The 12,888-nt window shown below is 45.4% G+C and overlaps 1 protein-coding gene and 1 pseudogene across 1 annotated transcript; one reads left to right on the top strand and one right to left on the bottom strand.

The window, feature by feature from the left end:
• Positions 1-6,904: 6,904 nt before the first annotated feature.
• LOC147454553 (uncharacterized) lies at positions 6,905-7,956 on the bottom strand. The gene has a single exon (XM_086517356.1). The coding sequence runs from the start codon at positions 7,823-7,825 to the stop codon at positions 7,349-7,351; it is 477 nt and encodes a 158-aa protein (XP_086373482.1). The 5' UTR covers positions 7,826-7,956; the 3' UTR covers positions 6,905-7,348.
• Positions 7,957-8,505: 549 nt separating this feature from the next.
• Positions 8,506-10,528, top strand: LOC147454552 (uncharacterized; annotated as a pseudogene).
• Positions 10,529-12,888: the final 2,360 nt, after the last annotated feature.

Below are 12,888 nucleotides of genomic sequence, written 5' to 3'. Positions count from 1 at the left end.
TGAGATCATGAACTGTACATCTGTCATCCACAAATTTGACATCAAGTCCAAGTCTAGCAAGTGCGGATACCAACAAGAGGTTCTTCTTGATCCCAGGGACATAAAGTGCATCAACAAGTGTGAAGGAACTGCCATTTGCAGCAGTAAGCACAATCTTTTCAACTCCCTGAACCGGATAAGAGGCATTATTGGCACAAGTGACTGAATTTCCATGAGGGACAGACTTGAGAGAGGTGAACAATTCACGATGTAAGGTAATACTGTCGAAATACCACACATGTGAATCTGCAGCAACTAACAAGCATGCATCATGGACAACACGATTGTAAGTGCACTCTGTGCTAAAATCCCATTCTGCATCGACATCAGTATCACAGTCTCCTTTCACAGAAGACTCAACAATGGCTGCATTTGTAGTGGAACCAGCATTTGCAGTGGAACCACCCTCGTTCTTCTTAGACTCTTTGGCCTTCAACTTAGGACACTGCTTGATCAAGTGATCATTAGCTTTACAATAATGGCAACGCATCTTCTTTTTGCCCTTATCACCAGAATTGCCAGACGAAGTGCTACCAGCAGCAGAAGCATTAGGAACAGAAGTTTTGCCACTCACAGCAGAACCATAAGAAGTGGCTGCATTGCTGTTACCACCCTTTCTTTGAGAAGCAATAAAAGCCTGTTCAACTGCATGCTGTCTAGTCTTGTTTTTTCTGGAAAGTGACTCTTGCAACAGCAATGTGCATAATGCATCAAACTTGACAACTTCTGGATTTCCTTGGTTCATAAGTCTCCAAGTACTAGCAAAAGTCTGGTAAGAATCTGGTAAGGCATCAAGAACAGTCTGCACAAGGGAACTGTCTAAAATGACTTCACCTGCAAAAATAAGTTGCTCATTGATATCCTTGACACTAGCAAGGAAAGTTTCCATATCATCTTCCTCCTGAATAATCTTCGACTCCAGCTCTTTACGCAGCAAAGCAATTTTAGCCTCATTGCAACTTGCATAAAGACCAGCCAAAATATCCCAAGCCTGTTTTGCAGATTTTGCTGAACGGATGTGAGGAATAATGGTGCGCTTCATAGACAACGCAATCAATGCATGGGCCTGCGCATCCTTTACATCCCAATGAGATTGTTCTGCCGTAGGCAAAACAACTCTAATAGCTGCAATCCTTGCAGCAAGACCTGCAACATCCTCAACATTGCCTACATCCTCAAAACCAGGACGTACATCAATGCCCTGCACAATATTCCAAACTCCCTTTGACACAAGAACGTGTTGCATCATATAAGCCCACATAGGGTAATTGTCCCCATCCAACCTGTCCTCAGCAGCAAACATCTTGAACACATTTGTGTTGTTGTTAGCCATGGTAAATGCTTCACCTGATGTGAAAACTACCCGAAAAGAGGAGAAACGAAGCGGGAACAACACGTGCTATATAGCACAAACCGTAGTAGACTGTAAGGCACCTGTTATGCAAAAAATGGCACTGACAGAAATTTTGCACAAAATGACGAAATAGCATGTCCTGCCTCTGGTGGAAACGGAGGCCGAAATGAGCCAGAATCAAAAATCTGAGCAAGCTAATCTCTACGAGCAGTCCCGAAATATTGGTCGACCTGCCAACGCTTGCCAAACCTCACTGAAATCGGAGAAACTGAGCAGGCATATGCTGGAGCAACTGACGACTAAGCCCGGGAGGACACAACCTGATCTGATACCAATTGTTGGAATTCGGGTTGCATAGAAACACACACAGCTTGGAGAAGACGAAGGAAGCTCAAGGCACACAATAGAGAGTGTGCTACTTAGTGTGCAATGGAAAGATAGATAGCCCTAGAGTGATGGGCATATATACAATGCTCGGGGGAGAAAACCTCCTAAAGAGGGAAAAAATGCCCCGACGGTCCTAGTGTGTTCACACACATCACTACCACATGTATATGGTAACAAAGAAAAAGAGAGTCTTATAAGACAAAAACTTTGTTCATTTTTAATTTGTGCATTTGCTTACTCTAGGGAAGCATTGTAATCATTGACAAGGTTTAGGTTATCCTTTAATTGTATGCCTTGCATCCATCTAGCATCTTCAAAAGGATAATTCTTAAAGTTAATAAGACATCGTCGAATAGTCTTACCGCCTCTTAGTACCTTGTCTTCATGTTGGAAAATGGACTCCGGCTGCAGCACCTCTTCTTGGTGGTCCAATGTAACATTTAATGGTCTAGTAACCTGTGTGTAGTGGAAAATATCATGAACATAGTGAGCATTTCATTAGAATAGATTCCTCATGAGAATAACAAGAGTGCTTGGGTGGAGAGAGAAACAAAAAGCATCACACCTAGTTAGATAGCATGAACAATACTTCAAAAGAGAGAGAAATTAAGCTATTGACAACAGTGGAGGACCGGATTTACATGGAGCCTGTCCCCCCTCCAAAAGGCTTTGTATTATGGTTTCTCCCATCAAGAGAGACATTTTACAATACAATTCTTTGTGTTCCTTCAATACTCGCTAGTGCAATGAAGATGGAAACTTCATGCACTAAGCAAAACACTTATCAAACACAACATCAATTCCCGCACGGTCTCAGACCCAAGACCTCACACACCTTCGAAGATGGTGAGAGCTAGCGGGGTATGAGAGTAGATTGAGAGGAAGAAGGAGTATTCTTACGAGAAAGATGTACATCTCCTCACATAATCACTCATATTAGCATACCTTAGCTTAGAAATTGGCATGGTAGAGGAGATGAGCATGCATTGAAGCTTGGCTCTTGGTTGGATTTGCATCACAAAGCCAATAGTTGTTGGTGTAGGCCTCCCTTCTCACAAGCTTGGAGTAGGTGATAAGCTTTCCATTGAAGCAGTTTTCACATCAGGTGCAAGAGAGAGAGAGAGAGAGAGAGAGAGTCTTCTGACTCTACACATGAGCTTGTGTGAGTGTGTGTGGATAATTGCCTTTGAAAAATCAGCCCCCTCTCTCTCTTGGTCGACCCCTCTTGCTATTTGCTCTTGCTAGCACCTCATTGGACCTCTCCCAGCTTAGCCAATGAAAGTTAAGTAGCATAAGTGATAGCCTTCTGACATGTGTCCCCCTTTCCCCTTTTGTGAGAGCTTTAGGTAATTAATAAATGCAACTAAACTCTCATTGGACCCCTTTGCCTCCTGGCCAATAGGAATCAGGCAAGCCATTGGTTTGTTGAATGCTCATTGGACCCCTTGGGAGACTGTCCCAATAGTCTTCTAGAGAGCTTAATTCTTTATGGTTCTTTTATTAAGTGTTTTTTAATTAATTAAACTAGATTTACTCTAGCCTAATTCTCATTGGTCCACCTCCATGGCCATCTAATAGGATTTGAGTACACCTTGTGGGCATCTGGCCTAGGGAGCTGACATGTGTCCCTCATTCCCTTTGTGTAAAGGGAGCTTGTGTGTGTGTGTGTGTGTGTGTGTGTGTGTGTGTGTGTGTGTGTGTGTGTGTGTGTGTGTGTGTGTGTGTGTGTGTGTGTGTGTGTGTGTGTGTGAGAGAGAGAGAGAGTTTCTCTATTATCCCCTACTTCTTGGGCTCTCCCCCTCCTTTGTAGGACTTGGGAAGACTTTTTGGGACACACACAAAGCATCCAATTTCCTAAGCTTTTGACCATTGGACACAACCTTTGAATTTTGGAAGCAAATTAGCATTTTGGAAGTCCTAATGGGCTGAACCCTAAGGTCTTTGGAGCCCATTGTTGCACATAGCTCTTTTGCAAATGGCCCCCCCTTTGGATCCCTATTTTCCCTCCTTTGGATCCCTACTATGGCCGGTCTGCCAGCTTAACCAATATTCTAACTTTTTCTCCCCTGGCACTTCTCCATATGAAATGATGAGTTTAACATGAGAAAATAATTTAGGACAATTAGATATTAGTTATTATGACATTGTTGAAAGAAAATGAAGTGCTTGGACAATGGGTTGGTCGACAAGTATGCCAAATGTTGTCTTAAGGAGTGCATTTATTGGAGGATATGCCCAACTTGGTCAAGGCCAAGGAGCTCAGGACCATTTTTAGTTGATGTAGAGAGGGAATCTCTCATGAGGTCAATGTTGTCTGAAGGAGTGCGTGGATTGCAAGATATGCCCCACTTGGGCAGGGCCAAGGAGCTCTAGATGTTTTTCAGCGGATGCAAAGCGAGGGAGTCTACCCAGATGTAATCGCATACACTCTAGGTTGTTTTCATCTGATGCAAAGAGGGGGCATCTCTCATGATGCAATGTTGTCTCCAGGATATGTCCAAGGGTCAGGCCAGGAAGAGAGGGATATGTTTCCAATAGTTGTAGAGAGAGGGAATCTCTCCAAATTCAATCAGGCACACTTGCACCTTGAAGGCATGTGGCATTATAAAAAATGCTCATATATATACTATGTATAAAGGGGGAAGAGATTCCGGCCCCTCTCCTGGCCACGTGTCACAAATTTCGTACTCCGATGGTTTGCTCTGTGAAAAACCGAGAGAGAGAGAGAGAGAGAGAGAGAGAGAGAGAGAGAGAGAGAGAGAGAGAGAGAGAGAGAGAGAGAGAGAGAGAGAGAGAGAGAGAGTCTCCCTTTGGAGCTCCTACATACTTCCCTCATTAGTGAGAAAACCGCCACTTTTCTCTCTATAGTACCAGCTCCAAGGCCCTCATCTCCAGTGCGGGCTTTTGCACAGGCGCAAGCTCCAAGCAAGAACTCGTCACTGTCCACCTTAGCACTCCATGACAATGATGATGACAAACAAGGACGATGTTGCACTTGATCGACAACATCTGTTTTGGGGATAGAGCTCGCTTGGACTGCCCACCAACTCCTTGCTTCTTGCATTGCGAAGTACAACTAGGCTTACAAGCTTCTCCGCTAACTCCCTGCCAATGATCCTTGCCACTTGGTTGTTTCTCATTGGCATAGGTGTACCTCTACTTTCATGAGAGAATTCGAGTTAGCCTCATTAAGGATGACAAATTTTCCTTGCCTTTCTAAAATTGGGATTCTGTATCAGGGTATACTCATCCACAACTACAACTTCATTGAGTCAAATTGCCTCGCAGCTGCCCAGCTTGCAGCAAACAACACCCTCATGTATCGGCAAATGCTCACCAACTCAAGGACTTCATCTTTGTTGTTTGGCAAAGCTTACCGTCAAGGTGACGATCTAAGTTCAAGGCAGGTTTGAAGGAATTCAAGGACCATTGACAAGACATCACGATCATTGGTGAAGAGGCCGAGGAAGGTGTTGGTAGCATTGGATGAGAAGATCAAGTTTGATGCGTACATAAACTTGGTAGATGATGATGATAAGATAGGGTGTGATGTGCGAGAGTATGCAGGTCCATTTGCGAATGTGCCAAATATGGGGATGAAGATGGTAGACATATGTACACATAAAATTGGTAGATGATGATGATGACAAGGTAGGGTGTGATGTGCCAAAGTACGCAAGGTCATTTGCGAATGTGCCACATATGGGGATGGAGATGGGGGAGTGGAAGAGTAACCAACTCAAAGACTCCATCTTTGTTCTTTGGCCAAGAGCAGACAACATTGAAAATCTTCCTCATGGTACAATCCAGCTATGGACTGGCAATCTTGCTAACCCAAATGATGATCGAGGGAAGGGAACTCTCTACTCTACGAGACACAACCCTATCTTGCATGCCCACCATTCCAACATCGACCTCCTTTGGGAGTTATGGAAGAGTTTGGAAGGCATGTTTGTAGATTCATTCCCTTACAAATGTAATATGTGTGTGTATGAAATGCAATTTATTCTCTTCATGCACTTTTGAGCTTTTGAAACTTTTGCATATCACAAGAAAGGGTGTCTTTCCAAAAAATATGGGTACAATGCTTTATTTTGATAATCGGCTATTGAATACTTGGAAGTTAGAAAGCGAGATCATCTGCTAACAATTTGAGTAGAATAGTCAAGTTTTCAAGGCTTAAGTTACGTCATGGGTCACACTTAATGTAGAGTATGCCAATCATATTAATCATATTAGGGACTAAAAACAAAATTGGAGTATTTTTAGCCATCTTTTTGGATTGGAAAGATGTGATGACTGTGTCAAATCGTTTTCCAACTTCAAACATGTCTTTGCATGCTGAGACTCCCAAGTAACGTGTATGTAGACAAATATTCAAGCAAATATCGTTTGATTGAGGTTTTTGGTTAGATCTCAACCTCTATTTCACTTTCTTGCTTGCATTCAGCATTGAAAGAACTTAGGGTAACTTAGGCTAAAATTTGAAAGACAAAGGACTTTGGGGGGGGAGGGGGGTGGGGGGGGGCGGGGGCGGAGAGAGAGAGAGAGAGAGAGAGAGAGAGAGAGTACTTTTCTTGGTTTGCTTTATGAAATTTGCAAGGAGCAAGGGGCTTGAGGGTAAGAGGGGCCATGCCGCCGCCGAAGGTGGCGCTGTTTTACTAGTATGTCTAATATACATGTATATTGAATGCATGCACCGACCCAAAGATAACATTCATGGCAACTTAACCTCGCGTGGTCTATGATAGTTTTCTAATGTTGTTGGTTGGTTATTGGCTCACTTTGAAAATGAATCAATTATCGTCACATGATGGCGATATAGAACCTAAGAAACTCCATCAAACTATCTATACTATTATAAAAGAGGGAGGGATCCCGCCACCCCCCACTCCCCCCCCCCCCCCCACACACACACACACATGTGGCGGAAGCACCTTATTCCGGCATGTGTGCTTTGAACTCTGTGCGCTCAACGAGAGAGAGAAAAGGCCTCCGCAAAGAGAGAGAAAGAGAGGCGGCTGACAATACTAGTGAAGAGATAAGAGCAACTAGTGACATATCTAGAAGTGGGTGACATAATTGAAGATTTACACATGTATGAAACCCGTTGAAACATTGAGATGCTCGGATAGTTAGTGATATTTAAATAAGTACGATTTACAAGTCTCACACTTTATCCACCTATACAGTGGGCACTAAAGGTTTGACACGTGGAAACAAAGTTTGTATCCATATTTACATTCAGTATGTGAGCCATTTAGTTGTATGTAGTAACGATTTTGAAAAAAGAATAAGAGGGGAATTTAAGGAGATTCTCTTTGTGGGAATGTGAGCCATGTTAGCTATATGCAGTATGTGCGAACGATTCTGGACACCATTGTAGCAACTTTTTGGATGTGCCAAAAGACATAGCCACTTGCACTAGCTCAAAAGCACAAGACCACTATGCATCCAAAATGAACTACCCTAGCAAGTAGGAGCAGGAAATGCAAATGGGGGGAGGGTTCCTTTCATAGTGTTTTTGCATTTCTACTAAAATGAAGCCTGTCCGCGGAGGGCCCAAGGTCATCGAACGCGAGCGGAGAGGTTGAGTATTCCTTCATTGCGACCCGATGGGCCTCTCAAATTATAGCTAAGCAATTGCCACGTACGGTAGCTTGTAGGCCCTCCAATGTCGCTAACAATGTCATTGAGTGGAATAGTGGCTGTTCCCACGAGCCGGTGCTTTTTACGAGTAGGCAAGGTGGAGCCACGTCGATGAGCGAGAAGTTGGAGGACAATAGAGGTGTTGGAGGGGGCCCGGACACCGTCCAAGCTGACTCTCAAATCCGAGTTGGCATCTGGCTGCCACGTGGGAAAAAGAGTGCCGACGTTGTGGTCGTACGTGGCAGGATGCAATTGGGTGAAGGAGTGGCGATGGGGCGGAGGGCTGGTCGTGAGCCAAGCAACAGCGCGATCCGGATGAAGGAGCTTGCCCAGCTTCAATCGCCGCACGTCCTTAAGGTTCTCCGCTGACCTCAACCGCAGCTCCACCACGTCCATGCAACACAGACAGACAGACAGAGAGAGAGAGAGAGAGAGAGAGAGAGAGAGAGAGAGAGAGAGAGTCTATGCGCACGCGCGCTTATGTGTGTGCGCGAGAGAGAGAGAGAGAGAGAGAGACGGGATGAGGGAGTTTGTAAGGCTCGTGCTTAGATTTATATTGCAGTCGGCAGCAGGCGCAGTCGCACTAGCAGGCGCGTTCCCAACCTGGAAGATGCATAGTAGTTGCCCGTCTAGACATTAATTGGACCTTGACCCATTCTTGATGCCCATTCTTGACCTATTCCACACACTTCCTGCCCACTTGGCCATTTTCCCATCCAAGACTTTCGTTGATGTTGAATGTCCATTATCAAAGTTCTTTTACAATCAACGATCTTGAGAGAGCATTCACAAACGTCCTTTGTATCATCATGAGCGAAAATGCTCGTACTATCGAAAAAAAAAGTTTATGAATTTATATTGTGAACAAAATAAGTGAACCAGTCCTTCCTGCAAGCAGTCGACCCTACCTGTGGCCCTCCCTTCTCTACTCACATGTTGCTTCGTGTCCCACAGACCAGCCTAGCCAATCTCTTTCTGCTGACCACGGCTCAGTTGAGGTCCATTTGTTGCCGCAATTCAAGAAGACACAAAAGTGTTGTAGGTTGCGTGCTTGGCAGCCCAAGAAGGAAACCTGCATGGCTGAGCCCGAAGCTGAGAAGGGAAGTCTTGATGCATCTACGCAAGCTGAGAACGAATTTGAGAAGGAGCCCATTGCTCAGCCAGAGAAAGGAGGCAAAGATGGTACTACACCTGCACAGCCTGAGGGTGTACATGTCCAGTCTGAAAATGATAATACTGATGCTCAGCCTGAGAGTGTATCCGTATTCAGAGAGCCAACAACATCAACTGAGGAGAATGGAGTTGCTGTTGTGGATCAACCTGCACCATATCAGGCTGTAAAAGTGCATGGACAAGAGAAGATAGTGGAAGAAGAAGATCGCAAAGAGGAGCAGGAAATAGACGAGAGATGTGAGAAAGAAGAGGCACCTACAATAATACATCTGGAGCCTGCTGTACAAGAAGATACCTCTACTGCGGAGCTGCAGCTCTAGGGTTTTTCCATAAGCAGCGAACAAGCAACGCACTCACATTCTGCAACAAAGGGAGTTACTGCAACTTGGTTGCAGAGGTGCCTTTCGCCGATTTCAGTTCTTGGAATTTTCAGTTTCTCATTCGAAAACTCTTTCCTTAGTATTAGTTTTTGTTCAATAAGCAGCACTACACCCACACCAAACTCTGAAGTGGATTGAAAATTGTATGACGTAGTCAGTTCCTCTTCTTGTCCATTTCATTGGGATAGCGACCTAATGTTTGCATAAGCGAGATGTACGAGTTCCATGCCTTGATGAAGATGGGCATGATGACGAGTCTAGTCCCCCCAGCTCAGTTTCTTAGCCCCTAAGCCGTTGTATGATCACTCCCCCCGGATGAGACGTTGGAGTTGATCCCTTCCTGTCGAGTCCATTCTCAGCCCAAATTGTAAAAAAGATGTCCATCTTTTTTCTCCCTAAGGGGGGAGGTGTGGTGTGTGTGCGTAGGGTTCTTGGAGAGAACCCCATCTTGGCATGTAGTCAGTTCCTCTAATATAAGGACGTGCCCTCTCATGGAAGAGGTAGGTTGAGTTTAGTCTCATTCTCTCTCTCTAGCCTTACGTGACTGGTCGTGTAAGTAGAGTCCGACAACCTAGTGTGGTCGGACATGTTATGGTTGTAACCGCTTGATGGTAATATAGGAAGTGCCGGAAGAGAGAGAGGCACACTCAGTTTGGTTCCGTCTAATCTCGTGTACACCACATTGGTGGAGGAGATGGGCAGTTAGGGACGTTTCTTGCCTTTCTTGCTAATTCCCTGAGCTTGCTCATGCCGTTCTTGCTTGATAACGGATAGAGAAGAGAGTCTGAGAGAGTGTGAAGAAGAGAGAGAAGCCAAGACTGGGGTTGGGGTTTCGTCGCCTTTTTGCAGAGCCGACTGCCATAGCCAAAGGCCGTCTGTCTGAGCCGTGCACGTGAAGGCCCCTAGGGGTACCTCGCTGCTTCTTTGTGGCCTGCATTACGGTGCCCGCTTCTTTTGTTCCATCAACTTTGCTGCAAAGAAGTGCTACCGTTCTGTCACCTGCGAGCCACGGCTTGCTGTACATGGGCTCTCAAGAGAAGGAGGCCACTCCGCATGCACGAGCAAGCGGGTCAATAAGGAGCCAAAAGCTTTTAGCCTTTGATGAGTATGCAGAGGCCCAACACAGTCCTGCTGCAGCCCCTGCGCCGGTTGCAGGAGGCCACGCTAGTAACGGTACAAGGAATCAGTCCCAGGTACAACGGATGGGCCTTGGCGTCGGGGAGCGCTCGACCTACAGCATAGAGGACGTCGCCATCGTTCAGGCCAAAATGGGTCCCTTGCCAGATGCATACCCTCATTCGCTATGCAAATCCTGAATCTCTGCTTGGAGGGATGCCCAATCGCTGACATTCACATGTTGTGCGCGTTGCGGCCGGCGCTCTTCAAGGGGGTGGGCTTCGACGATTGCCTGGTTAAGGGGGGTCACGCGCTGGCGGCTGGCGAGACGCTAACCTTCCAATACGCCAACTCCTTCCAATACCCCTTCTCCCTCTCCTCTGCATCTTTCAAGTCTTGCTTTTGGAAAAAGAGTTCAACGTTGCTGTGAATTTTCCACAGCTCACGTAGGTCGAGTTCAGAAGAAGTACAAAGTCAAAGACATGGTTGTTTTGATGTTGTTCGTCGAAGAAGAAGAGAGATGCTACCTCCCTTTTGCGATTATTGTTCACAGGCATAGGAGTTGCTGTGACTTGGTTGCACAGGTGCCTTTTGCTAATGATTTCAGTTCTTGGAATTTTCAGTTTTTGTTCAAATAAACTCACAATCACACCAAGTCTCTTGTGGAAATGGATGTATGTCGCCAAAATATCGTGTCTAGATTGAGGTCCTTCCTCTTCTTGTCCATTACATCGGGATAGAGACCTGATGTTTGCATAAGCGAGATGTTCGAGTTCCATGCCTTGATGATGATCGGTATGATGACGAGTCTAGCCCCCAAGCTCAGTCCCTTAGCCCCGAAGCCATTGTATGATCACTCCCCGCAGATGAGGCGCTGGAGTTGATTCCTCTTTTGTCGAGTCCATTCTCAGCCCAAATTGTAAAAAAGATGTCCATCTTTTTTTTCTCCCTAAGGGGGGAGGTGTGGTGTGTGGTCGTGTAGGTAGAGTCCGACAACCTAGTGTGGTCGGACATGTTATGGTTGTAACCGCTTGATGGTAATATAGGAAGTGCCGAAAGAGAGAGAGGCACACTCAGTTTGGTTCCGTCTAATCTCGTGTACACCACAATATCTACTGAAGCGAACCTTGTAAGTTGCTTGCCAATGTAAGTACCATCACATGACCTCTCTCAAGGACGGCTACATCAATAACCTTCTTTGTAAAGAACACGCGAGTAGCTCCATGCGTCTCAATAATGGCAGCAATCTCCTCTTTTCTAAAGAAAAAGGATGGCACTTGTTTCGTCCCCACACATGTCAAGATGAGTGCCTAAGCTATGTCCGTGAACATGGCCCTATGGTTAGTGTGATCAAGGAGTTCTATAAGATAAGACCCTAGGCTCATTTGTGAGCCATCTCGAGAGATCACCATACTTGGACTCTAGGACCTTGGCAGCTCTACTTGCACACCCATATTGATGTGGGCTTAGTGGTATGGGATACTAGCCGTTGTGGTAGAGGCTAGCCCATTGCTCTCCCATTGGTTCCCATGCTCGAGGGTGAGCCAGTATTGGCTCTATGACTAGGAGGTGAGCCTGTTGTTCGCTCTCTACACTCACTTGTGTGTCAGTATGGCTTGTGTCATGTTATGTGTGCATGACGGATTTGACCTTCCTCCTCGTCCACACTACATGGAAATGTGCAACAATTCATTGGACCTCATGAGGCCCTGATGGCCCAGCTTGCGAGTCTCTCCAAACTCTTGCATAGGATGGTATGAGATGTTATGAGCAAGAGAAGAGAGCAAGGGGGAACACATGGCAACTGGTGGTGAGAGTCCATGGTATGCTTTTCTCTATCTTTGTTAGGCACATGGATTCTTTTGTGTCGAGGTTGATGCAAGTATCAGTCACATGGAAGCATAAGTATGTCTAATCTTGCCCTCTCTATTGTCGTTTATGCTTGAGGGTGTCCTTAAGAGTTTCCACTCCTACACATGGCCGCCCCTCTGTATGCAACTCGTGAGAGGAATTGATCACAGCATGTTAGTGAGTATGTTTTGCAAATTTATCATGGAAGAGACTGATTTTTTCCTCTATTTTATTATCTTGTGTTGGCTTTCTTCTTCATAGAGGCCCACTACGAGGGCAATATCTCATACCTTGTGCAGAGGGAGTAGCATTGCATGTAGAGAAACTCATGCTGCAAGAAGGGCATGAGGGGCTTGCTCTTGCTATCCAGAAGTGTCAGTAGCGTGGCACCTGCTAAGAGGGGAGCACATGGGCAGTAGGTAGTGCCTAAGTTAATGCACACATAAGGGGCAGGCAATCATGCATCATGCACATCATCCAAGGGTAGTTCCTTTCGCCAAGTCAGCATCACTCTACACTAAAAATCATAAGTCTGTAGCCATTGTATTCACACCGGATTTCATTTCTCCCTTTTATTGGTGCCCATTTTTTAGCGTGGACACCCAAGTCACTTATATTTCAAATACAGTGTGAACCTCACACTTATAAATAATTTAACTTAGTGACTGATCAAGTATAAAGACTACTATATTTCGTTTTGAGTAAAATAAGTAACAAAGCGCTACTTTGAGTGCCCCCACTTCCGAGGAAGGTGTCCAATAAATTTCCCTTGTGCTTGGGGGGTTTACTACCCTCCCCATCCTCCTATTTATATGCATCGACGAGAAATAAGTGGCTTTTGTAGTCATCGTGTATCCCTTCTTGTGCAAGTACACCTCTTTAAGTATGCCAAAATCTCTCTCTCTCTCTCTCTCTCTCTCTCTCTCTCTCTCTCTCTCT

Source organism: Adiantum capillus-veneris, chromosome 7, assembly GCF_014529385.1.
Source record: "Adiantum capillus-veneris isolate H3 chromosome 7, ASM1452938v2, whole genome shotgun sequence".
Lineage (NCBI taxonomy): Eukaryota > Viridiplantae > Streptophyta > Polypodiopsida > Polypodiales > Pteridaceae > Adiantum > Adiantum capillus-veneris.
Note: the sequence above shows the minus strand (reverse complement) of the source record. Positions and strands in the feature narration are given on the sequence as shown.

Excerpts from the sequence above, each read along its gene's own strand:
- LOC147454553 (XM_086517356.1), bottom strand. The coding sequence starts at position 7,825 with ATGGACGTGGTGGAGCTGCGGTTGAGGTCAGCGGAGAACCTTAAGGAC.